The sequence below is a fragment of the Canis lupus genome, chromosome 8, assembly GCF_048164855.1.
Source record: "Canis lupus baileyi chromosome 8, mCanLup2.hap1, whole genome shotgun sequence".
In the NCBI taxonomy this organism is placed as follows: Eukaryota; Metazoa; Chordata; class Mammalia; order Carnivora; family Canidae; genus Canis; species Canis lupus.
This window is the reverse complement of record NC_132845.1, coordinates 63096621-63122524: the sequence shown is the minus strand read 5'-3', so window position 1 is coordinate 63122524 and position 25904 is coordinate 63096621. Positions and strand designations below refer to the sequence as shown.

At 49.5% G+C, this 25904-nt stretch overlaps 1 protein-coding gene across 12 annotated transcripts in view; it reads left to right on the top strand.

Annotated features, from left to right (window-relative positions):
- The window catches only part of IQCE (IQ motif containing E), a 46237-nt gene that overhangs the window by 9143 nt on the left and 11190 nt on the right, over window positions 1–25904 (top strand). For 6 of the 12 annotated variants that reach the window (XM_072836805.1, XM_072836798.1, XM_072836797.1 and 3 more), the window contains 15 exons: window positions 1401–1529; window positions 2055–2189; window positions 3683–3753; window positions 8150–8263; window positions 8394–8444; window positions 11359–11429; window positions 12432–12504; window positions 12736–12785; window positions 14089–14252; window positions 15721–15776; window positions 16941–17140; window positions 19565–19669; window positions 20406–20462; window positions 20870–20960; window positions 25067–25237. In XM_072836805.1, the coding sequence (XP_072692906.1) occupies window positions 1466–1529; window positions 2055–2189; window positions 3683–3753; window positions 8150–8263; window positions 8394–8444; window positions 11359–11429; window positions 12432–12504; window positions 12736–12785; window positions 14089–14252; window positions 15721–15776; window positions 16941–17140; window positions 19565–19669; window positions 20406–20462; window positions 20870–20960; window positions 25067–25237 (1473 nt within the window). In that variant the 5' untranslated portion in view covers window positions 1401–1465. The remainder of the gene's footprint in view (window positions 1–1400; window positions 1530–2054; window positions 2190–3682; window positions 3754–8149; window positions 8264–8393; window positions 8445–11358; window positions 11430–12431; window positions 12505–12735; window positions 12786–14088; window positions 14253–15720; window positions 15777–16940; window positions 17141–19564; window positions 19670–20405; window positions 20463–20869; window positions 20961–25066; window positions 25238–25904) is intronic. The other 6 variants (XM_072836800.1, XM_072836808.1, XM_072836799.1 and 3 more) reach the window with 5 other exon arrangements.

Sequence of the window (25904 nt, the reverse complement as noted above, 5' to 3'; positions counted from 1 at the left end):
CCCCACTTCTTCTCGTGCTTTCTCCTGGCGGCCTAGCAGGGCCTCTCGTCCAGCACCAGTGCCGATTATCAGTGTCCTGTCCCCCTGCTCTGACGCCTCTTTCCCTGGGCTGGCGTGGCCTCACACTGGTTGGCCTGATCTCCCTTCACGGCCTTCGGAACGCCCCTTCAGCAGGTGCACTTCTGTCTGGATTCCCCGGGCTACGACAGCAGCAATTGCGTTTCCTGTTCCCTTAGCTTGTTACTTCTCTGTAATGCCTAAGCCAGTTTCGCATGTTTGTAGCTTCCAAGGTGTGGGGGTTTGGTGCTTGCAGCCCTTCTCGCCAGCGTACTTCCCACTTTGGTCTACGCGTATACATGTTCCTGAGGAATTCTTACTATTTGTTGATGAATCGCATACATTTAGGAGGGAAATGTTACTTGGGGAGCTGTTTTACTAACCACTAATTTACTTTATAAATGAGCACTTAAATGAACAAAATTTGGAAGGCTTTCATCTTCCGGTGAGGGAAAATGCATCCAGGTCTAATGTATCTTTATTCTCCTGTTCTAAATCATAATGGGAAATTTCTCATAAATTTTGAAGCCATGAAAAAAACATAGAAGTTTTTTAAAAATTTAAAAAATGTTAGCTTTTTGGGACCTGCTATAGACAGACATTTCTTTGCTAATTATAAACATGTTTTATGACGAACTAAGTTTTTCCATAAATTTGTCATATCTTCCAGAATTAAAGAGATGAAATCCCAGATTAAAAAAAGAATTTTAAAACATTTCCCTTGTTTTGATAAAACTAAAAATGCCATAGAAAGGTCATTTTTTCTCATTTCTTCTAGATTTTTTATTTTTATTTTTTTAAGATTTTATTTTATTTATTCATGAGACACACAGAGAGAGGCAGAGACATAGGCAGAGGGGGAAGTAGGCTCCCTGCAAGGAATCTGATGTAGGACTCAATCCCAGGACCTTGGGATCATGACCTGGACCAAAGGCAGACACTCTATCACTGAGCCACCCAGGCACCCCTCTTCTAGATTTTTTAATATATTAAGTTCTTGATATTATTGCTTATGTCACAAAATGGACCATTTTTTACAACGTTAAGTACAATAGACACAAAATTGTATGTTCATTATATCACAACTATGTAAAACTACACATGCATCTGAAAACGTCAAATATTGGTAGAATTAAGGATTTGTGTTTTTAGACAAATTTCCCATTATGTTGTCTTTATAATGGAATTTAAAAAGAAATATAAGTATATGTACATATATCATAGCTGTGTTTTTGACTTTTGTCAGAATGTTCTGGTGAGTATGCTGTTTTGCCTCTCTGAAGCACATATGTTGAGGGGGCATTGATATCTTGCACTTCTGAAACCATATATTGGCTTTCCAGAGTCACCTTATCACTCTAAACCGCGAAAAGTGGCATCCTGGAGATCTCTGAGGACAGCAGCAAGCATGCCTCTTGGTAACAGAATGTCCTTAACCCCACAGAAGCTGTGGCTGGGAAGCACAAAGCAAGGTATGTGGTTGCTCCGACAGAAACTTTTCCTGCTCCAGAGGAGAGTTTTAGGACTTGCAGGTGGTAATTTAGGATAGAGTTTCTGATATGACTTATTTGAATGACATTGTTTTTAATCCTCTCAAAGACGTTGCATTAAGTGTGCTTTCTGATGGTTTGCGTGTGTGACACTGTATCCCTTTGAGTCTTAGGATGTCTCAGCGGTGCTGGCCGTGGCCAGCTCCTACTGGCTTGCAGGAGCCAATTGTTCAGTTTCTAGGAATTTTGTGAGCTGGTCGATGTCACACTGCCAGCTTGAAATTGGATGTGGTGGGAATATTTATACCATGGAAATAGGTAGATGCTACAAAACTGGGCTTTGTTTTTTGAGAGCTGCTGATTAAACATCTATCAGCCTACCAAGATTGTCAGTATCTGCTGGTTGACTTAAACTTTCCTCAATCCACGAAGATTGATTATTAGGGGCAAAACCTCCTGTTTCATTTATCTGTCCTGTCCTATTAAATCCGTGCACATTCAAACCAGGAAGTCTGACCCAACCCCTGAAGTCAGACCTGACCTTGGAGCATGCATGGACCAACCCCCCGAGCAGCACTCCCGACTATCTGACAGAAGCTTTAAGAATGAAGAGGTCAAATCTCAGGCGTTCCGCCAGCAACGGTGAGCACGCTAATGGTGACGAGGCCACAAGGAGGGAAAGCCCGAGATTTGTGCTTTGACATAATGAGATTTGGGGCTTCCTGTACTGGCTCCATCCCTATGAGATCATGGAGAGAGGACAGGGACCCTACAAGTCCACTCTGCCTCCTAGAAAGCAGTTTCCCTAATGTGGACAGTGGTATCTTCCTGGGCTCCAATTGGGCCTGCCTCCCTAAGCTTAGAGTCTTATTGAAATCTATTGTGGGGGGCAGCCCCGGTGGCTCAGCGGTTTGGTGCTGCCTGCAGCCCAGGGCGTGATCCTGGAGACCCGAGATCGAGTCCCATCAGGCTCCCTGCATGGAGCCTGCTTCTCCCTCTGCCTGTGTCTCTGCTTCTCTCTCTCCTCTCTGTGTATTCTCATGAATAAATAAATAAAATCTTAAAAAAAAAATCTGTTGGGGGCAGCCCAGGTGGCTCAGCGGTTTAGTGTCACCTTCAGCCCAGGGCCTGATCCTGGAGACCTGGGATCGAGTCCCACATCAGGTTCCCTGCGTGGAGCCTGCTTCTCCTTCTGCCTGTGTCTCTGCCTCTCTCTGTGTGTGTCTCTCATGAATAAATAAATAAAATCTTAAAGAAATCTATTGGATAGGGATGCCTGGGTGGCTCAGCAGTTGGGCAGCTACCTTTGGCTCAGATCATGATCCTGAGATCCGGGATTGAGTCCTGCATTGGGCTCCTGCTAAGAGCCTGCTTCTTCCTCTGCCTATGTCTGTCTGTCTGTCTGTCTGTCTCTCTCTCTCTCATGAATAAATAAATACATTTAAAAAAAAAAGAAATCTATTGGATAAACAATATTAGAAATAACAATTGCAAACAATAAAAAGCCCAAATCTCACCAGAAAGGCTGGGTCTGTTGTCCTGTCTCTGCCTTTCTGTCTCGCCTTTATCCACGTTTCCTACCTGGCTCTCACTGCTCTCCTTGGAGACTTGTGCAGGGAGCGTGGTGAGCCCATGTCACCTTGCCCCCTGAGCTGACCCCCTCCCTGTGTTTGCTGGCTCTGTGTTCTACTTTAGGCTTGAATGTTCTAGAGTCTTAATATATTAAGTATCCTCCTGAAACCAGAGTATGCTTCATTCACTACACTTCATTCACTGGACATTGGAAGGGGTGTTGTTCATTGCCTTTTTACTTGGTTTGCTATTTAAAAACTTGAACTTACCACTTCTTTTGACCCCTTCTTTCCTTTTCCTGCATGTGAGCCCTGTGTTCACACCTTTCCATTTCCTCCTGCTTTATCTTTCTGGATCACTCTCAGTTTTAGTCTCCTTACTTTTGCGGGGAGTATGGCGGTCAGGCTAAAAGTGTTGAAGTATTTTTACTCTTTTTTTTTTTTTTAAGCCTCCTTTTTTAAAAAAGGTAATTTTGTCAACTTCCAGGTTTTCCTTCAGGTACAGCCAAGAATTCTATCTACTGTTCAGATGATCTTATCCAACATTTGCTTGTCCCCCTCCAGGTCACGTTCCTGGAACCCTCATCTACAGAGAGAAGGAAGACATGTATGACGAGATCATTGAACTGAAGAAGGTAGTGTTTCTGTCTATCCCTTGCTGGTTTTCGACAGCAAGAGCCTTCTGCAAGGACAGCGGGGAAGGTCGGGGTCAGTGCTGACATGTCTGCCCGGGAAGAACATGAGCTTTGAAGGGACACCCGAGTTCAAACCCCGGCCCCGTGTCATGGAAGCTGGGTGTCCCACCTAGCACCACTGTAGAAGAGGCCTCCCCAAGTATGTAGATTCCATCTGTGCTCTGCTCTCGCAGCCTGGCAGGGAGGCAGGGGAAACACAGACTTGACCTCACAGTCCCTCTGCACAGAGATTTGGCATCGGGTAAGGTCACTGGTGTCATTATTATCAGTAGCCCCCCATGTGTGTGACTGTTTCACATTTACCGGATGTTCCACATGCCCTCACTCAGTGTGTCTCTACAGGAGTCTGGGAGGGAGTGCATGGCTCTTAGCCAGTGCTGACCTTGAGACTCAGACAAGGTAGTCTGTCCAAGGTTGACCAGTAGCAGAATGAAGACTTCTACCAAGGCCATCTGCCTCCCAGGGCCAGGGCTGCTTTTACTTTCCCATGCTATCTCCCATCCTTAAAGTATGAATTGCACTGATAAATGACCGCCATCCTCGTCACCATCACCATAACCACGAATGCCACACTGTTCTTTAGTGCTCATCCGCATTCCTGTGCCCCTGGAGAAGAGGCCAGCGTTCACTCCCTTACATAGCATTAATCTCTTTCAAGCCCTACCATCTCCGCCAGCTGAGCTTCATCCAGGGGCAGGATCCTCTGGGCACCCGAGGTTAAGCGGGGTGTGGGCAGCTAGCACGCCCAGGGCACAGCTGTGGAGAGGAGTCTGTGAGCCATCCTACCTGAGAAGCATGTGGTCTAGGCCGCTGTGGACAAGATGCAGCCCTTCTGTCTCGGTCCAAACAAGATGCTCAGATCTCAGATAGAACCAAGATACTCCTCACCCATGGGAGCCGCCTGGCGGTTAAAGTGCTATTCCATGCACCCGAACTCCCTTGTCCTTCGAAACTGTAAGCACATGTTGGACAACTGCTTCTCAGGCATACCGTGGGGAGAACCCTCATTTTGAACTCTGAATAATCACTGCAGCAACACTCGTGAATCTCCTTTTGGCTAGAATTGGGTCCCTGGGTAAAATTATACTGACTTTATTCAAACTTAACATTATGGGCTTCTGGAAAAAAAATCAGCCTAAGCTCCTAAATGCAGAGAGAAGAGAACGTCACTTCCATGACTCTGTTGCTCTGGGATCAGTTTTCTGTGGCAAGTGATGCCTCCCGATTCCTGTTGAAAAATGGCAATCATAAAGGGGCAGTCTCACAGGGTCACTGTGAGAGTTTAGCAAGGTACCCATGCGCGTGCCACCACTCCACGCCTGGTACTCAGCTGGAGGCCAGGAATGTAGACCGCCCAGGCAGTGGCAGAGATGTCATGGAGAGTCCTTTGCACCCAGCACCAGTCTCCCCTACCCGCCAGCTTAGTATCGAAACCAGGACACAGACACGGGCACAGTGTGAGTGTTGGATTCCATGCCATGTTGCCACGTGTGTATATTCACATACCCGCCACCACAGTCAACACACATGCTGCTCCAGACTGTCCCTTAAACTGTCCCTTTGTGGTCACACCCACCTCCCCTCCCCACTCATCACTCCTCACTCCTGGTGACCACTGACTTTTCTCCCCATCTCTATAATTTTTGCATCCTGATAATGTCCTATACATGGAATTAAAGAGCATATGACCTCTTAAGATTGGTATTTTCTATCAGTGTCTTGCCCTGAGAGCCTTCCACAGCAGCCCATACAAGTGACTCCTTCCACTCGGCCCTGGTCCAGCTGTGTCTTTGTCTGAGTGTCTTGTCTTCACACTCTCTTGCTGTGTGTGTATGCATTTAGGGTCCCTGTTGTATTTTTTTGATGTGTTAATTCCCCGAAGACCCTTTGGCCTGTGGATTATTTGGAATTGTGTTGTTAAATTTCTGAGAATTTAAAGATTTTCACGTTATTTTTGTTGCTGAATTGAGTTTGACTCATTATGGCCACAGAACACATCCCGTGTAGTTTCATTTCTTTTGTGTGGCTCAGGGAGTGCCCCTTTGCAGCTTTGCCACGGGCCAGAGTAGAGAGCATGTACTTTGCTGCCAGGCAGGGTGTCGTGTGCAGGCAGTCAAACCCTTTGGGGTGTCAGGGTGAGCTCCCCTGCACCCCTGCCGGGTTTCTGTCCAGCTGCTTGCTCATCACTGAGAGAAGAGTGTTGAAGGCCCCACTGTGCTCATAGGTTTCATTTCCCCTCCAGTTTTGTCACGTGTCTTCACACTCTCTTGCTGGGTGTGTATGCATTTAGGGTCCCTGTCTCTTCAGTGGACTGACCCTTAAAGTCACTATGTGACGTATCATCAGCTTTGCCTGATGATAATGTACCCACTCTTTCCATCCTATTACTGCCACCTTCTGTCTCGTTACGCTAAAGTCAGTTTCTTGTAGACAGCATATGCTTGGTCATGTTCTTTAATCTACTTTGCCAGTTTCTGTCTTCCAGGTGGTTTGTTTAGATCATTTATATTTAATACAATTTTTGGTATTCCGTGATATAATTCTTCCATTTTATTTTGTGCGTGTGGCCTCATTACCCTGGACAGTAAAGTCCTGACCCTCCCACGGGCCTCCTCTGACCACCCTTCTCCCTCAGCAAGAAAGGGGCTGGGAGCCTTGCTACAACCCAGAGGGTGGGGGTAAGGGGTGGGGGCTGGGCTCTGCACTCAGCCCTTGCTGACAGGGGTGGGGCTACGCTCTGTTCTGCAGGGTCTGTCCGAGGTGGAGCATTTGTTGTCTGTGAGTTTTCTGCCTAGGGAGGCTGCCCCTTTCCTGCTGGGGAGCAGAGGCTTTCCTGTCTGTGTCTGTGGACTCGTGTAGGCTGTTGGCATCCTCTGCACTCCACTGAGAGTGTGTAAGGCACAAGAGGGGATTCTGTGGTCCTCTCTTGGGTCCTGAGCCCCAGGCTAGTCTGCTTCTTCTCTCCCCCCCTTCTGATGCTCCTTTTGTTTGTGCTACGTACTATGTCCAAGGTTTTTCACTGTACAGAGCAGGAGGAAAGAGAACAGTGAGTGTATCCCCATTTCCAAAGCAGAATTCCCACTATTCGATTTCTTCTTCCCAATGACTGTGCATGAACTGACTTATTCATTAAGCCCTCACTGAGTGCCAGGAACTCTCATGCCCCAGAGCAATACTGGCCAATGGTGGGCATGTGGCCGACCTGCCAGGCCACCCTACGTGGGTGCACTTTACGAGTCAGCTGGCCGGTTGTAGTTTTGTTCAGATGCTGTCTCTCTGCTACGCGCCACAAGACTCCAGAAAGGAGAAGGATGTTTCCAGGATGACTGGCTTGTTGACATGCAGGCTGATGCTGGAAGCTGATTAAATGTACACTGGCTACTCGTATGGGCGCTGGCCGCAGCGGCTAATCACTGCTGTTGGAACCTCATGCTCTCTGTACTGTGGGGTTTCACCACTTGGGAGAGAGCTTTTTCAAGTGAGGACATGGAAAACAAAAATGAAAAATTCCTTGCCATCACTGTTTCATAAAAGGGTGAAGTCCAGAATAGAAGGAGGGAGAAATTTCTAAGTACAGGGCAGCTGTGGGATTGAACCAGCTTAGGTTAGGGGAAAATTGACAGCATGGTCTTTTCTCCTCAGTTCACCACAGACTGGTAAAAACTTAGGAGCCATTGCTCTTGACCCCCTGAGCCTTAGCTGAGGACAAGGATTTTAAGTGGACATTAGTTAGCCTTTGATAAGTTTTAGTGACACCGGGATCCCTGGGTGGCGCAGCGGTTTGGCGCCTGCCTTTGCCCCGGGGCGTGATCCTGGAGACCCGGGATCGAATCCCACATCGGGCTCCTGGTGCATGGAGCCTGCTTCTCCCTCTGCCTGTGTCTCTGCCTCTCTCTCTCTCTCTGTATCTGTCATAAATAAATATTTAAAAAAAAAAAAGTTTTAGTGACACCTGCTGTGACATACATGGGCTGTCAGATGGGCGTGGAAGGGAGTGTGATGGTAGAAGTTTCCAGAAGTGCTGTTGATGGTGTCGATGTGTAGGGCAGTGTTTCTCAGAGACGGAGGGTGTGCCTTTTAGGGCAGGGGGCTCCTAGTCGCTTGGGATGGTCCTGCACCTAACGGCATCTCCCCAGTCCCCGTCCACCAAGTGCCGGGGGTGCCCACAGGACTCCTTCCTGTGACATCCAGCTCTCCGTCCCCTTGCGCCACACACAGTACCCTGACTGGGCACCAGGCCACTTTGCCAGACCTGCTCCGGCTGCTATTTCCCCTGGCATTTGTGTGCGCACATGTGTGCATGGGTGTGCGTGTGTGTGGTTATGTTTCCCTTCAGTCCCTGCACATGCAGAAAAGTGACGTGGATCTCATGAGAACAAAGCTTCGGCGCCTAGAAGAGGAAAATAGCAGGAAGGACCGGCAGATAGAGCAGCTTTTGGATTCATCCCGAGTAAGTCGTGGTCCTGCAGTGGTGGCACCCGGCCATGGGCTGGGAAGGCACAGGCTCCACTCCTCAGGCTGCTGGGGGGAGAGGCCGTTCCCTCTGCCTGTGTCTTCATCTCTCCATCTGCTTACTGCAGGGCCCGGATTTTGTTCGGACTCTGGCAGAGAAAAGGCCTGATACTGGCTGGGTGAGTACCATCTCCAGCAGGACGCATAACCTTCCCACTGAAATCTGAAAACAGCCCACGGTTGAGGGATGCCTTTCCTCTAACACAGTCGTGCAACAATGACAGAGATGAGGGCCCAGAGCTCCCTAAAGCCAGTCTCCATGCAGCCAGAGGGCTTGCAAGAGGACGCCGTGGGCACTGTTAGGGGACGTGAGGGGGCTGAGCAGGCTCCGTGCAGAGCAGGAGGTACACTGTAGGGAACGGGGTCACAGTGGAGATGTCTCCCGCCACACCCTATACACACATCGCGCTGAACTAATGACGCTAAGTGGAAACAGAAACAGCAGACACACACACGACACCTCTGCTGTGAGACTGCACAACATGTGGTGATGGTTAAGGGAGCCATTCTGCAGTGGGTGCAGTGGCAGGAACCATGATACACTTTTGTCCAAAAGTGTATCATGATAAACCTCCTGAGTCAAGGGAGCACAGTTTTATAGAAATGCAAAATTCAAAAAGAAAGTGGGAAGGGACACGGTTTTGAGATTATTGAACACAAGGAATTAAGAAACATTAGTGAGATGATTGTTGGGTTTGGTGACACAAAATTTATAACCAAACCCTCTGAGACCACAGTGGGAACTGGCTCGACATAACGGGGAACGGGGGGATGTGAATCAGTTCAACAGAGTCCTCTATCCCGAGCGCACGGAGAGTCTGTGCTGGCCTGTACAGAAGGCAAGACTCAGCCCTGCATAAATGGTTAAAGCCTGGCTCTGCTCCGAGGACAGCACAAAGGAAATGCTTTCAGGGCCTGAGAACAAATCCAAGTGTTTCCACAAGAAAATCGTTTTTAGATGAATAGCAACTCCTGGATCTTACATGGTCGTACATAATCTCGTTGGATTTTTTGTGGTAGGGAGTCAATCTCCTTTTTTTAAAATCCAGAAACAGGTTAAGAGATTCTCCCCACTTGGGTTCGTAGTGAATCCACAGGCCCCATGCAGGCTGGGTGGCATCAGCCTTGGTCCCCGCCACTACCTCAGCCGTCAATACTTGAGTGAAGATGTTCACTTGAACCACCATGAGTAAAGCCCTCATGCCCTAAAACAGCAGAATAAACAGATGGTCAAAACCAGTGTCCGCAGGGCTGAGAAGGCACAGGCATACTCGGAGCTGGATGCTGCATTTTAAGTTGGCACGACTGAGCCGAGGAATGGTCCGTGAAGTCATGCCTTCCATTTGTCCAGTACTGCTCTCTTTCGGGCTGTATCTCTGGGGAAAAAATCCAATATAAAAGGGCTTTCACATAAGGATATTTATAGCTGCCCAATCGCGAGGGGAATATTGCGGAGAAACCATTAAAATTAAAATAACACTACATTAAAATACATCTTAAGAAAAATGGTTTTTAAAGACTATTAAAAATGATTTATTTTTAAATTTTTTAATTTTTAAAAAATGATTTATAAAGAATATACAACTATGTTCAGAATCATGTGATTAATTTAGGTGAGGATTTAGAATTATGTAAATAATGCATACTTGTAGAGGAAGGGCTTTTTTTTTTTTTTTTTTTAGGAAGGGCTTTTTGCATTTTTGTTCTGATGCTGTGGGGTTTTTGGGTTTTTTTTCTTAGACTTTATTTTATTTAGAGAGAGACTGCATGTGAGCAGGGGGCAGGGCAGAGGGAGTGAGAGAATCTCAAGGAGACTCTGCTGAGTGTGGAGTCTGATGTGGGGCTTGATCTCCCGACCCTGAGATCACAACCTGAGCCAAAACCAAGAGTCAGAGGCTCAACCGACTGAACCACCAGGTGCCCTGCTATGAATTTTTTTTTCAATTAAAGTTGATTACAAGTAGAAATTCTAGATCCTCAGATATGTACCATTCCCACTTTCATATCCGTTGCCAAATCACCCTTCAGAGTCACTGCGTCTTGTGACTAGACACTTGTGCTGGTCACCATCTCCCCTCAAGAGACATTTGCACACATGCACAAGGAAGGCTGGATATCTCCTGCAGGCTTGTTTGTATTCATAGCTTAGACATCTGTCAGTGGAGAAATGCTTGTCTACACCAAATGATCGTACTGTGCAAGAATAACCTAGATCTGTAGGCAGCACAGGGTTAGACCACCAAGACCGTTTGTGCTGTGAAAGGAACGACTTGCAGACTGCGTGGTGGGATGGCATTTCTGCAAACACAACAGTGCCATAATGCCAGTGGGGACACATCCGTATAACAAGGTCTAAAGAATACAGATTCAATTGGTAATGATATTTAGTTGAGAGGTATAAGGTCAAGGAACATAGTTTATAATGTTTTAATCCTTTTTGCAAGGAGATGTATTCATGTGTTACTAATATAATTTAAAATTAGCTTTTAAAAAAAGTCATTTGGCTATTCAAGAAGAAAGGAAGAGCTATTCTTCCAGGAACATAAGGGTGCCAGCTCCCAGAATGGTACGTTAGCAGAGAGAAGGAAGAAATGAGGTGGATGAGTGGTCTTTCCCCAGAAGGAAACATGGGGCCATGGGGGGCTTCTCCAGGCCTCTACCGCTCTGCTCACTCCCAGGGGAATACTGTGGATGCAGTCGCCCTGGGCAGGGTCACAGTTGTCAATCTTTGTATCTAGCACTGTGGTGGCTCCTGTCAGCCCTCAAGTGTGGAATGAGGCCAAGGGGAGGGCCCTGCACCTGCTGGCACATCTCTGGGGCCCGCCCCACTGTTGCCACCACGTACTGAGCCAGGGGGACAGTTGGCCCTCTCTTTGCTGCGCCTAGAGACTACAAAAGAAGCCAGCAACAAAGGGGGCAGTGTGTTAGATGCTGCTGGGTCCACTGGCCAGGGACAGTCTTGAGTGTCCAGAGGGAGGAGGAGGTTGCGGACATGGAGGCAGTCAACTTGATGTGCTGGTGTTTGATTGGCAGGTCATTAACGGGCTAAAGCAGAGGATTCTCAAGCTAGAGCAGCAGTGCAAGGAGAAGGACAACACCATCAAGTATGGAGGCGCTGGCCATGGGCGGGATGGGGGGAGGTGAGGGAGGACAGCAGGGGGGACTCTCGAGGGTCACCACCTGACCTGGTCTCCAGTAGCAATGTCTGCTCTGTCTGCAGCTTCAGTCCCCCTACAACCCCATCCCATGTCCCTTATCCCAGTTTCCTCTTTGTACTAAAGAAATGAAAACGAGTATTAGCCATCTCTCCCAAACATCACTGGGGGACAGTATCTTCCTTAATCTCTTTTCCTGTCCCCACTGCATTTAAGAAATGCTTCCTTTCCTTGGTCTTCTGTGGATTGCTTGAGTATGTGCCCATGGGTCTGTGGTCTTGATGCCAGCTGTCAGTGCTGGGACACCAGCTGCCTGCCTGGCCCCTGCCTCATCCTGCTGCTGCTCAGGGCAGCGGGCAGCCTCACACACTCTCCCCTGGTGATGCGGTATAGAGGAGTGTCCATCCTGGCCCTGGTTCCCCTCCCTATGTTTCTTGCTGAAATTGTCACCTATAAAAATTTGGATTTTTTGCTGGTTTCTCCTATGTTACAGATTCCTGAAGTCTGTAACTGTACTTTCATTTGTCTGCAAAAGCTTTTTGTCTAAGTCTGCTGGATGCTGAGGGTGGGGGAATGGTACTGGTACTGCAGGAGGGAAGTGATGCTCCTTTCTTTTGAACTGCTCCTCCCACCACCCCCAGAGGCAGCTGTTCTCACCTATCGTGTACTTAGTAGTTACTCTGCTTCTTCTCAAACAGCCTTCTATTTAGTAAGAAATTGCTTTAGGGAATCTCTTATGGCACCTGGAGGTGGCTGGTCCAACAGGGAGGGGTTCCTGAGGGTGTGAGGATCCTCCCATGGGCCTCAAGGGGAGTCCATGAGGCTCCCTGCCCAGTTCGCTTCTCTTGCAAAGCCCTTCTATCACTGTTGTTATGGGAGACACACTTCCCCTTGTTGGTCTGCCCTGGGGATACCAGCACTGCTGTGCTAACTCTGAACTTGGGTTTCTAGCAAACTGCAGACTGACATGAAGACCACCAACTTGGAAGAGATGAGGATTGCCATGGAGACTTACTACGAGGAGGTGTGTGGCCTTCTCTGGGTGGGGTGGGTCAACTGCTGAGCTGGGCAGTCACCCCACAACGCCCTGGGGACCCTGTTCTCCCATTTCATCTTTGCTTGACTATGAATCCCAGAAACTCAGTGCTTACCTCCAGCCACTAGGCAGAAATCAAGAATCTGATTATGACTTTTTTCAGAGGAGGGCCTTCATGCTCATTTTGTATTGTAATGGACTTTAATTTGGTGTTTACAGATTCATCGTCTCCAGACTCTGCTGGCAAGCTCCGAGACTGTCGGAAAGAAGTATGGTCATCTCCTTGGGAGCTGTGTTTTGTGTTTGGTCCTAAGAATAGCATAGGCATTACATGGGAAGTGCTGGCAGTACCCACACCTGCATGGTTTGTTCATTGTTAGAGTGGACCTGTTTCCATTTGGGATGGTTACACAGGTGCCCTCGTGGTTGCCACACACTGGCTACTAACAGCGTGCTCAACTCTCCACACGTTACTTCCCTAATTCCTACTATGGAACACTTCCCTCATACAGTTAGAAAGCACTGTTGTTGAAAGCAGGCCTTCCTTGTCAAGAAGACATTTCATACCCAACAGTAAACACAAGTTCATTTTCCTGAAGGAGTTTATTAGGAGAGACATCAGGGTTTCCTTATCGCCAAGATTCCCTCACTGCAGATTTGGCCATGCCACTGGCCTCTGCACTGAGCTGCATATGTGTATCACGCATTCACCTTGTGCCACGCACAGCCTTCTCTTTGCCCCCTTTGGCTTGGCAAGCTTTTTCCATAAAGGACAACTGATTCTTGCTGTTTGAGGTAGGTATGTTCTGTGCAGCATCCACAAACAAATACAAAGCCATTCCCCTGGGGGACGTACAGAGTAGGTTCCTGCGAGCCTCAGGTCACGACATCACCACCCACCCTGTTTCTGTGTGTATTTCTGCTGAAAAACCACTTATTTAGTACATACTGCTGATTCCCAATATCAAGTGGCATCACACACATGTGCTTTCTGGTGATTAGGTCCATGGGGCAGACCCGAGCATTGTGCTGAAGAGCCCGTTTTAAACCGTGAGACCACCAACGAAAGACACAGGGAAATACACACTCAATATAGTGGAGGTGCTGCTTGAGGAGCACATGGGGACTCCACCCACCCTCCCACCAGGAACTCGCCCTGAAGCTTCCCGCCACCCTACCCATGTCCCTGAGTGACTGTGAAGCCACCCCAAGTATCAATTCAGGGGTTACAAATAAATTTTAGCAAGTAGGCAAATTTGCAGGTACAGAAACTGAACAGGCTGTATGTTAGACTTTCTGGGATAAGGGGCAAAATCAGAACTGTTAGACAAGTGTTTATGTAACAAGACAAAGTAAGTTCACACAAACTTTTTAGTGATGCAATTTAGGATATGTTACTGTATGTTCCTTGGAGTTCAAAGTCTGTGTTTCCTGTTCAATTGCAAATATGCAGAAATCTCTCTGAGCCAGGGCCAGACACCCACAGGCTGTTGTGCGCCCACCCCTCTTTTAAGGCATTTTATAAAGTCAGTTTAGGAGCTCAAACCTAGCTGTTGGTCTTGTTGTTCCCAGGCCTCCAGGGGAGAAGAAAATGGGCCTCAGAAGACAGAAAAAAGTGAGCAGCGCCCTCCTGAGCTTGTCCCGGAGTGTCCAGGAGCTCACAGAAGAAAACCAGAGCCTGAAGGAAGATCTGGACCGTGTGCTGAGCAACTCTCCCACTGTCTCCACCATGAAGGGTACCATCCCTGGAGCCGCCCACAGAGGGACGCTCAAGGAGAGGCCACCTCTCATGTTCTTTGAGGGAAGATGCAGGCAGAGGCTGTGGGAGAGTCTTGGCCCTCCCGCCCAGCCCCTGAGGCCTGATTTCAGTTGCCACAAATGCAGACAATCCTGCTAGGCTACACTAAAATGTATCCCAAAATCTAATGGGTACCTGCCGTGTGCCAAGCACCCATCTAGGGAGTGGAGTAGAGTGGTGAACAAAGCAGACATCCCTTGTAGGGGGTGACTGTGTCATGACTGTGTCATGCTGGGAGGGGAACAAGAAGTCAACCCATCAGCTGTGGGTCAGGTGGTAGTGTCGTGGAGCAAAATAAAGTGGAAAGTCAGCAGGGGTCGGGGCAGGGTGTGCACCTGTGAATAGGGTCTTCAGGGACAGTGACAGCTGACAGACCTGGGACAGCTGAGGGACAGCCAGGCCCATAGCCAATGCGTACAGCATGTGTCGGCAATGGCAGGGTGGAGCAATGAGACAGGAGCCGGGTCAGGTGGAGGGCAGGGTTGTGCCAGCCATGCCCAGGCCCTGGGGGTTTGGGCCTGGGGAGAAGACCAGCTACTATGCTGAGCAGACTGTAGAAAAGCAGATGGGGAGACAGGGCTGCTACGATGTCCTCATACAGGCTGCTGACCACTTGGAGCAGGGCGGCACCATAGGGCTGAAAGGTAGCCAGGTTCCAGATACCTTTGGGAGATCAGGTGCAGCCTCTGATGCAGGAGGAGCTAGGTTCCAGGGCTTTTATCTGAGCAACTGAAAGGACGAGTGTCCTTTACTGGGGTGGAGGTGACAGGAGCAGGTCTGGAGGAAGGGAACAGGTCTAGTCTGTGGTGTGTACTAAGTATCCAAGTGGAAACAATGTATCCATGAGTTCAGGGCAGAGGATCAGCAGGTGATCACCAGCAAACAGAGGACTTGGGTGAGATTCAGAGCACCCACGAGTCAGTGGTGCAGAGGAGGGCCCAAGTGCAGACCCTGACATGACATGGCAGTGTGCAGAGGGTGACCGGCGAGGTGAGCCAGCAGCACTGCTGCCACTAGCTGGCGAGACAGCTGGAAGAGCTAGGAGGGCCAGCGAAGGAAGTGCCCGCAGGAGGGAAGGGGCAAAGGATACAGCAAAGTGGACTCGTGTGACCTTGAGAAGGACCATCTTTGACCGGGGGCGCCAAAGCCCAACGGGTAGAATCAGGAGTAGGTGTCACACTACAGACAGCTCCACAGTGGGGGGAACAGAATCCTTTGCGGGGAGGCGCCATTGGGTTATAAGAACCTGCCGGGTGGGGGTTTCCCGGCTTTGCTTCTGGCTATGCGAGCTGTGCCAGCTTGTGGAGGGGGAAACTCACAGGCTGTGCTTGAGACAGTTGGGCTGGGCTGAAGGGGCCATCGGATGGTTGTATGAAGTACATCTTTAAAACCGTTGCTTCCGTCAGGTTACATGGAGTGGAGTAAGCCCCGGCTGCTGAGACGGATCACAGAGCTGGAAAAAGTGAGTGGTGTGCCTCTTAGCCCACCTCCTGTCCTTTAGGATCAGCCTGTGCTCAAAGAGAAGCCAGACAGCTTATAAAGTGGGAAAATAGACAAGTCCTCTGCTCATAGGATACTCAGAGAGGACATGTTAATGAATAGTCGCTGTCTACTGGATGGCACTCAGGGCAGACTCCTTGCAGGTCTGGATGAGACCAAGGGTCATGTCCTTCCTGTCTCTGATATTACAGGTGGTCACACGGCACATGGTTTTGGACTCTGTGTGTGACTAGGGATGGATGCAGGTGATCCTAGAGCCTTTTAGAAACTCAGCCTGACGTGTGCATGTGAGCTTTCTACAGGCCGGTCCCTCACCATCCTATATATCTGAGTCATCAGAAAACTCTATGTATCCCCCGGAAAATTGGGGAGATGAATATTTCCTCATATCTGCCATGTGAATTTGTAAATTTGGTATCATTCCTCTGGTCAGTAATCAATCAGATTCTACTGGAGTTAGTCAGAAGTGTCAGCATATTCTGAGTAGCCTGGTAAAGTGGGAGCTGCCCCCTTATTTGGCTGAGCAGAGTAAACCTAGAGGGGAGCATTAAAAAAAGAACTTTACATATTTACACAGCAGAAAAACCTAATAAGTTTTATATATTGTGGGTATTTTGAAAATAAAGTTTGTTAGGAAAGGAAGTCAGCCAGAGGTGGCTCTGAAGTGCACGAGGGCAATACTTTGCTGATGCAGGCTGGCATCAAGCAAGCCACAAGGCATCAGGAGTTCTTCGTGGGCACAACTGGGTTATCACTTAAGATTAAAATCACAGAGTTTGAAAATTCTAGAAATCCTAAGGAAATACTAGAGTAAATGAGCACAAAGAAGAGAAGCTTATGAATTTCCCTTTCATAGGCCCTGTGTTCTGTTTTGTTAATGGTGCCTTGCCCCCACTTGTCCCAGGCTGGGCTGTGCTGGCAGGGGTGCTCTTCACTTCCCCAATGGGCTCCTGTCCCAAAAGGCTCCCGTGAGGTGGAGCTGTCCCACGATTTAAGGTCACACCCAGAGCTTGTCCCATACCTGGGCTTGGGACGAGTTTTGCTTGGTCACTATCTCTTCCTTGGGTTTCATAACCACAACATAAAATGAGAAAGAACATCTAAAAAATGCATGTGTTGCCTCTAGAAAATAAGTTCGATGGAAAGCCCCAAATTACATGCTTCAGAAGTGGTCAAGGCAAACGCTGTGGTGCACTCTGCGTCCAGCTCCACTGTGTCCAGGCAGCCACGAGGTGACCAACACGAGGACAACGAGCATCTGCGGGGGACTGTGCGGAGCCTGAAAGGCGAGCGGAATGCCCTACAGATGCAGCTGCAGGAGAAAGAGTAGGTCTCGGGGCACAACTGGCACTCTGGCCCCCCGGGAGGGCTTGTGGCTAGAGACTGGCATTCTGGTGAATACAGGGGAGATGCTCAACTCCTGGTAGTAATTCCTGGGGTAGTTTTGTAGGATTCAGAGACTTACTGTATTTTTTTTAAAGATTTTATTTATTTATTCATGAGAGACACAGAAGGTAGGGGATCCCTGGGTGGCGCAGCGGTTTGGCGCCTGCCTTTGGCCCAGGGCGCGATCCTGGAGACCCGGGATCGAATCCCACATCGGGCTCCCGGTGCATGGAGCCTGCTTCTCCCTCTGCCTGTGTCTCTGCCTCTCTCTCTCTCTGTAACTATCATAAATAAATAAAAATTTAAAAAAATATATTAAAAAAAAAAAAAAAAAGGCAGAGACATAGGCAGAGGGAGAAGCAGGCTTCTCGCAGGGACTCGATCCCTGGATCCTAGGATCATGCCTTGAACCGAAGGCAGACGCTCAACCACTGAGCTACCCAAGAGTCCCAAACTCCTACCTTTTTGAATGTTTACTTAGTGGCAACATTCAGAGGGAACAAAGACTAAATAATAAACATAACGAATAAATTATGTTCTTAAAGATTTTATTTGTTCATGAGAGACAGAGAGAGAGGCAGAGACGTAAGCAGAGGGAGAAGCAGGCTCCCTGCAGGGAGCCCGATGTAGGACTCCCTCCCAGAACTCTGGGATCACAACCTCAGCCGAAGGCAGAAGGCAGATGCTCAACCGCTGAACCACCCAGGCGTCCCAACTTCCTGTATCTTATTTGTGAAGTAAAAGTCACTTAGTGGTGAAAAGAAGACCTTAACTGACCATATTACATCATTGAAAGAAGGGGAGGTATTTAAATCTCTTTATGCAGAATTCTAGAGTGATTTCCAAATTCTTTTTTTGGGAAGAATTGACTTTCGTTGACTTTTGTAAAGTAGATAAGCCAGTTAAATCTTCTGCAGAGTGGTTCAGAGAGCAGTTATATGTTTATGACATCCAGTCTAAATGCCAAATAAGACACAAATTCTGTGAAGTGTTCAGTGTGACCCTCAGAGTTTGAAAGGCAAAATCTCCAGATTTTGCTTGTTCACTGTTTTTTTCTCTAGTGTCTTGATCTATAGTTTACTGAAGATGTTTCCTCTGCTGTTTACTTGTGGCTTCTCTGGTCGCAGTTCTGTCATAAGTAAGCGAAACCCATGCATCTTCTGAGATGGGGTTTATCTCTCAGAGTGGCCTAGGGAAGCCACCAGCCTCAGCATCACGTGGGTGCTGATGAGAGATGCAAAACCTAGGTCCCGCCCACCCAGGAGCTGGTTAGATATGTAGAACCTAGGCCCTGTCCACCCAAAAGCTGGTTAGAGATGCAGAACCTAGGCGTGGCACACCTGGAAGCTGGTTGGAGATCTAGAACCTTGTCAGACCCAGATCTCCTGAATCTGACTCTGTCTGATGAGGCCCCCTGATGATTCATGTGCACATTTAAGTCTGAGAAGGACTCCCTAGCTGACTCCTCACCTACTAAGTTCTCTGCTGCCTTCTGTTTACAGCAGAGGAAAATCCCTTCACACTCCACCTGTTCTTAGTCCTCCAATCCAAGTACATCTATGTGAATTGGTAGGTTCTTTGTAAAAATTAGTATTTATCAAAAAAACTGGGCTAGTCGTTTTGAAAGGTAAATAATGCTAGTCATTTTGAGAGGTAAGTAACGTCTCTGATAATCTCTTCAGCTGTCACCTGGCATGATAAGAGCTTCCACCTATTCAGCCCTTACTCTGTGATAGACCCTCTTTGAAATAGTCAAGGTTTTTCCTCTGATTCATAGAAGATTAAGGGACCTAACTTTTCTAGGTCCCTTTCAGTGAGCAGTGGAGCTGAGTTCAGACTTGGAGCGGTGCTCTTAGCCACATGCCACCTGTAGGACCAGGAAAGCCTATCAGGGAGCAGTTTAGTTGGAGGTCCCAGGTCACCCCCTTGTCCTCAATGGCTCGGCTCAAGTAGCAGCCCCGTGTGGTGCAGGCAGGACCCTCCTAGCACTCATCTGAGATACGGTTACATACCAATTGTGTGACTGTTGGGATAAAGCCTCTCTCCACGAGAGCAGGGCCACAGCTCATCTGAGCCTCCTCGCCACTGTATCCTGGGTACCTAATAGCTGCAGGCACATAGCAGGTACTCAGTGAATATCTGGAGGAACAGCCCCCCAGGGTGGCAGGCCTGTCGGGTCTTCTGGCTGCGTGGTTATAAACAAGTGCCTCTATCCATTTGCCCCCACGTCCATCCACTGTCATGAGGAAGGAAGTTGGGTGACCTGATGTTTTTGGAAAGCTCTTCCTGCTTTGGTGATAATTCATGTAACCGTGGTCCTTCATTTTCACGAACTCTGAAATGTTTCTGGTTCTGCATGTTCAGTTTGGAGATGAAGCAGCTGCTCCAGACAAATGCTGACCTGCAGAAGGAGCTGGAGGACATGAAGGGAGGTGAGGAGGAGAGAAGAGGAAGAGAGGAGGCTCTGAGGTGAGCATGCCAGGAGTCAGAGGCTGTCAAGAGATCCCACAATTCCAGGCATTTCCAGTCTTCCCTCCGTACAGCTTCTGGAGCATTTTCTTACAGCCCCAGCCTGAATCTGTCACTCACTTCCTGACATCCTGCAGGAGCTCTTTGTGTACCTTAGAGTAAAAATCCTAATTCTGGGAAAGAGCTCTTCACAATCAGGCAGTTTTTGCCTCTGTGTTGTGATGCCAGGTCCTCCACACACACCCTCCACTGCAGCCACAGCCACCACGGGCGGCCATCCAGGGCCAGAATCCTGCTCCTTCACGATTGTTCATAGACCCCAAAGGAGAGACAGCCCCAAGCCCATCAGCTGAGGCACAGATAAGAAATTCAAGTATGTCCACCTGAAGGAAGAAAAAGAAATAGGTTCTGGCACACATGATGGCGTGGATGAGCCTCCGGCACAGGGTGCCACATGAAGGAAGTAGACAGGAAGGGTCACAGACTGGATGCGCACGGGCAGATTCTCAGGGAGGGGTGGGGGCAGGGAAATAAGCAGGGGCTGCTCCACGCGAGGCTCCCTTGGGTGGGAGGAGTGTTCTGAATTGGTGGTGATGGTCGCACCATGTTCTATGAATTTTACCTCAATGAGAAGTGCCCCCCCAAAGTAGGCTAGAACCCTGGATGGAAATATATACCACTCAGAATAATGAGGAAGACACAGATTGCTAAAATGAATAAAAGTACTTGTTTTCAGGAGAACTGTGATGAGGTTTTGTCGGAAGGCAGGGCCGGAAGAGACCAGAAAGGGCAGGTATGCAGGGAAGAGCTATTTTTCTATTGCCATTAAAACCTATAGCAAGGACACAAGTCCTAGTTGCTTCCACTCACATTGTGCACTGAAAACCCCAAATGCTGCTGGCCCATGCATCACTCCAGCCACCAGGATTTTTCCCACACATCAGAGGCAGTGCTGGCCCTGGGGATCCTCCGACCCTGCCCTCCTGGGGCTGCCAGCCTGGCCGCAGACACAGGCCACAGGGCATGGTCCTGCAGTAGGGACCCCATGCTGGCCAACGTGCAGGGAGGTGGTACTGGGGGCCTCAAATGGCTGCAGGAGAGGTACCCCCGCAGGCGGTCCTTGCAGTCACATACAGACATGGAGACATGGGCCACTGCATGATGACCAGTTAAGATGTCATCCTCTCCCTCCTACTTTAGAGAGGAAATTCAAACGCTTGTGAAGAAGTGTCAAGAACTGGAAGAGATTAGGAGAGCAGAGAGAGACAACCCCGTGGAAATGAGTCCTGAGGTATGGCTCAGCTGGGCTTCAGACTTCCTGTGCAAGTGCCGTGGGGCTCTCGGCCTGAGCGGGACATTCTGCTGGGTTGGTCCCCTGGTTCTCCTGACTCTGGCACTGATAGGCCGTTCCCCTTACCGTCCCCCTTGATCTCCACAAATTGCGTATGTTGAATCCAGGATCTGAACTGATTAATTGTCAGTTAAGTGACTTTTTTGAACAGTGTTTGAGTCTTAGATAGTGAAGTTGAGTGAAGATCTTCCCCGGATTTCACCTATTCAGAAAGTCTAATTGTCCAACAAGGGGTGTCTGTTAGTGGGTGAGGAGTTTGAGAAGGCCTTCTGGGGAAGGGGCAACGCTTGGGGAGGACCTCCTGTCCCCAGTCCTGCGTGTCTAATGTAAGCTTCAGACGATGACATGGACACAGCCTGGCCAGGAGAGTGCTCACTGTGGCAGAGCATCTTCCGAGACCCCCGTGCCTGCCACTGAACTTTGCACATGTCCAGGTGTTGAATGAGTGTGTGGCAAATGGCAGGTTCAAGGTGAGAGGTAAGTTGCAGGCACCTGCCCTCCTGTCCCTGTCCCCTCATGGAGGCAGCTACAGCTGAGCTGGTCTTTGTGGCCACAGGGGCTGGCTCCCCTGGCACCACCTTTGAGCCAGAGCAGCCCTCTGGTACCCACTGGCCCTATGCCACCTGCACTTGGACTTCTGGTGGCTGCACTGTGCCTCCTTGCTAATCCTTTTTTCCAATTGATGGATTTTTTTCAGGTGGCATGTATAATCTATTAACACAAATAACATTGGTATTAAAATTCTGTGGTAGCAGTGTGCTCCAAGAGGACTCCACCATGTAAACGTGTGGTAGATAAAACCAGGCTGGTGGGGAAGCGTCTACAACGAGCACACGTCAGAAATGGTAGATAACACCTGGCGGCCCCTTTACGATCCCTTTTCCATGAGCCCCCATCTACTTGCTACAGACACGGTAACACCCAGGGGATCCACCAGGACAGTGGGCCTTTACGGGGTACACATCATAGCCAAGAAGTTCTGTTGCTTCAGAAGGCGACTTACTGTTTTATAACAAGTGACCTGACAGAGATGGTCACTGGCCGCCGGGAAAAGAGAGTGTCCCCGGGCTCTAGGGCTGCGTTACCTGCTGAGGGTGAAACAGACACGTTCTGATGTTTGAATCTGGGCTGGCTTGTGTCTTCTGAGGCTGGCTTCCTGAGCTGGAGTCTCCGTGGGGAGGGCTCTTACACTACATGACATGGTGTGTACTTCAAAAACAGAGAAGTGCTGACAGTCGGGAATCCGCAGAAGCTGATGGGTGCAGCTCTGGTGGCAAATGGAGATGAGCCGCAGCTTACCAGGGAGGCAAGGAAAGGCAGTCTCGTGGTGCACACGCGCTGGAGTTCCTGAAGGTTGCGTGACAGCCTTGGTGCCGGCATATCCTGCTGGCCAAGTGTGAGGGTTGGACTATATGAGTCCTTCCTGAGCCTTTCTGGAAACTATTTTTGTGGTTCAGTAAAGTATATTTTTTGTGTTATCTGTGGGATGCATTTCTGTGCTGGTTTCTCCAAAGTGCTTTGGTTAATGTCCTGAGTCCTGTAGAGTCACGGTCCCAGTGTCCAGGAAGCCAGCCGTTCTGCATGACCGTCACCTTCCAGGGGACCCCTTGCCCCCCTGCATACCGTGCCCGCTGTCTGCTCTGGGTGGATAGATGTGAGGCCATGGCTGCTGGGGTGGGGGCATGTGGGCGGTGGAGCTATGTTTGTGTGTCTCCGGGGACCACCTCACTGGCAGGGGCCCCTTTTCTTCCCGAGCGGGTGCTCACAGGGCTCTGAGCCGACAGGGCTCCCCCATCTGTGACTTGTCCACTCTGGGTGATCCTGACCCCTCGGAGGCACCCAACAGAAGCAAACGTCAACTCTTCTGCTTGTTTTAATTCATCTGGTTCTTGGAGACCCCTCCCTCTACAGAGAGACCCGCTCAGGGTTCCTGTAGACACTCATGTGGGAAGCAAAGCAAGTTTCTCCTATTGTCTCCTCAGAGTGTTGACGCGGAGACAGAGGAGAGTCACTGTAGCGCCAGGCTCCGCCCGTGCGCTGATGTTCCCCCACGGTCAGGAAGGTGGCTCTGGTGCGGGCTCCTCGTCCCCCAGGCCTCGCGCTGACCTCCAGGATCCGGCACCAAGGTATTGGTGCCGGCACAGGCCCACTTCTCTGCACACCTTACCACAAGAATGCCGCTTTTCCTGTGAGTCCCAGCAATTCGGGATTTCGATCCTCCACTAACCCAGTGTGAGACACAGTGGCTGCACTGGTAGGGAGCCCTGATGAACGTTCTTTTTCTCAAGGTTTGACATCCTCAATCACCATCTCTACGTCCCCTGAGAGGGGCTTCTCGAGGTTTGCCCAGTGTCAAAGTTATACTCAGGACTTACTGAGGCATCTTATTCAACCTGGAGGTTTTATGTTCCTACTATCGGCAGGAGCCTACCTTGGGCCCCAGGTTTCACGCTGTTCATGCCAAGAGTGGGCCAAGGGAATAGCCATACCCTCTGCAAAGCCACAGGGACAAGGATGTTAGGTAGCCTGGCAGTAGTGGTGCAGACGCCATGGACGGGAGACCCACGGGTGAGCGGTGCATTTGCCAGCGGGAGAGCAGGACCCTGTCCAGCCACTGCTGGTGGGGAACAGGTCTCCACTGGCTGACTCAGAAAGCCACCTGTGACCTACTGTTTGGTGGAAACAAATCTATCTCTTCCAGAGAAGGTCACAGCAGCGATCCCCTGAGATTAGAAAAAAAAACTCACACTGGAAAAAAATCCGAACAAATTACCAAAGTATGGCTTGTTTCTGTGTGGTGGGACCACGAGCAGTTTTATTTACCCCAGCGTAGTCTGAATTTTTTATAACAGGCATGTATATTCTTATAACAGGCTTTGGGGTTTTCCTGCTGGAAATGCATTTCCAAATGGACTTGGCTCTCCACGTTTGGACATGGGTGATGAGTTGTAGGTTTAATCAGGGGGGCAGGGGGGCAGTTTCTAACAGTTGCCTCAAGGAATTTCTCTATCGAAATTTAAAATCCTTTCAGCTATTTGCCAAGAGTTTTGGAGTGAGTATCCCTTTATCTCTAGGTGACTGATGGGACTCTCTTGCTCCCATTGGGACAGGCCACATAGTGACAGAGGTCATGTTGCCACAGAGGAACATCGATGTGGGGGCATATTGGTACCGAGGGAGAAGATAAGCCCCTCTCCGGCTGGATGTTGGGGGTCTCGGTGGGTAGTAACTGGGCACGCCAGGAGGGCCTGGTGACAGTGACTGATCCACTAGGGGCCCCGGGGTGTGGGTGGTGGGCCTGGCTCCTTGGACCTGGTACAGTTCAGTTTTTACCAGTTTCCATCTTCACGAGGGGGTCCTCCAGCAACATAGGCCCCCAGCGGTGAGGACGATAGTCCAGGGTGTGGATTTTTATTGAGAGATGTCATTGCAGATAATACATTTGGACTCTTTTTTTTTTTTTAGTTTTTTTTTTTTAAAGATTTTATTTATTTATTCATGAGAAACACAGAGAGGAGAGAGAGAGAGAGAGGCAGAGACACAGGCAGAGGGAGAAGCAGGCTCCATGCAGGGAGCTTCTTTTCATCATGAAAACTGAACTAGAAATCTATTGCCTTCAATCGCAAAGGTCTTTAGAGTAAAAGAAAGACCAAAAACAAGGTGCCTGAGAAGCAGGTAAACCTTGCAATAACACACACGTGTCACTGAGCTCAGGAAGTACATTGTAGCTTCGGAAGGGCCACGTGTCAGACTTACAGGGGTGTCACCCCGTCATCCTCTCATGGGAGTGCCATCACGCCGGGTTTAGAGAGGTGGATGAAAACCACCTTAAAGCCATTTATTAGCTGTACCTTGTTTCTGCAGAGATTTATTTATTTATTTATTTATTTTGTAGTACGGCATACTGAACGTGTAGGTACAGATTTTTCCTCCACATTAAAAAATCTAGTCTGATGAGCTCAGCCTGTATCATGCCAGCATCCTGCCACCTCACCCGGTACCCATCTTCCCTGCCCGGCTTAATCGTCCTTTGCACCTTTCTGCAGACCCCAGAAGAACCCCGACCTTCCCTTCCCACCAGCAGGCTCTCTCAGCAGGACCATGAGCCAGATCCAAGTGAGGAGGGCTTCTCTTGGCCCCCCTCCACCTGCTCCGAGGGGCAAAGAGACACGGCAGCCAGGATCCTGCAGGCCCGCTGGAAGAGATACTGCCAGCAGGTGAGAGCCCGGGGGGCCTCACTGTGGTCCGCTCCCTCTGCCGCACAGGCTCTGTGCTCGGTGCCGCTGGCATGCATGGAAATGTGGGACAGAATGTCGTGGGGGGTGAGGGGCAGACCAGCACCTGGACCCAAAGTAGCTCCTACAGGGACCCTTACAGGGTCATCTGGAGGTGGAGAGGGGCAGTGGCTTGTCCGGAAGCCTTTGTTAGCTCACTGACTACACAGCGGCAGGTGGCTGGTTCCAAGGGAGACCCGCTCTGGGTGCAGCCCCTGACCGCACTATGAAATCTCTGCCCTATCCCCCTAAACATGGCTGAGCATGGGCTCCACAGTGAGGTGGATCCAGTCTAGAAACAACTGGAAATTCAAACCCCCAGAGAAGCCCCTCTTCTGGGGTTGCCTGGGGGAAAGCAGCTCAGGCTGTGGTCTATTTTCCTGGGACTCTGAAAAACCTGCCTTGAGTGGCTGCTCCTCAGGGGACACCACCTATAAGTTAGGGTACAGGAAGGCCACCCATGAAAGCTGAGAATGTATGTCTCAGACCCCAGGAGACAAGGAGCTATGAGTCTGTGCTGAATGCCTTCATGCTTGGGGAGAGGTGGAGCGAGGAGCCCAGGGCAGGGGAAATAGGGTGACGGGAGGAGCCCAGGGCAAGGGAAGTGGGG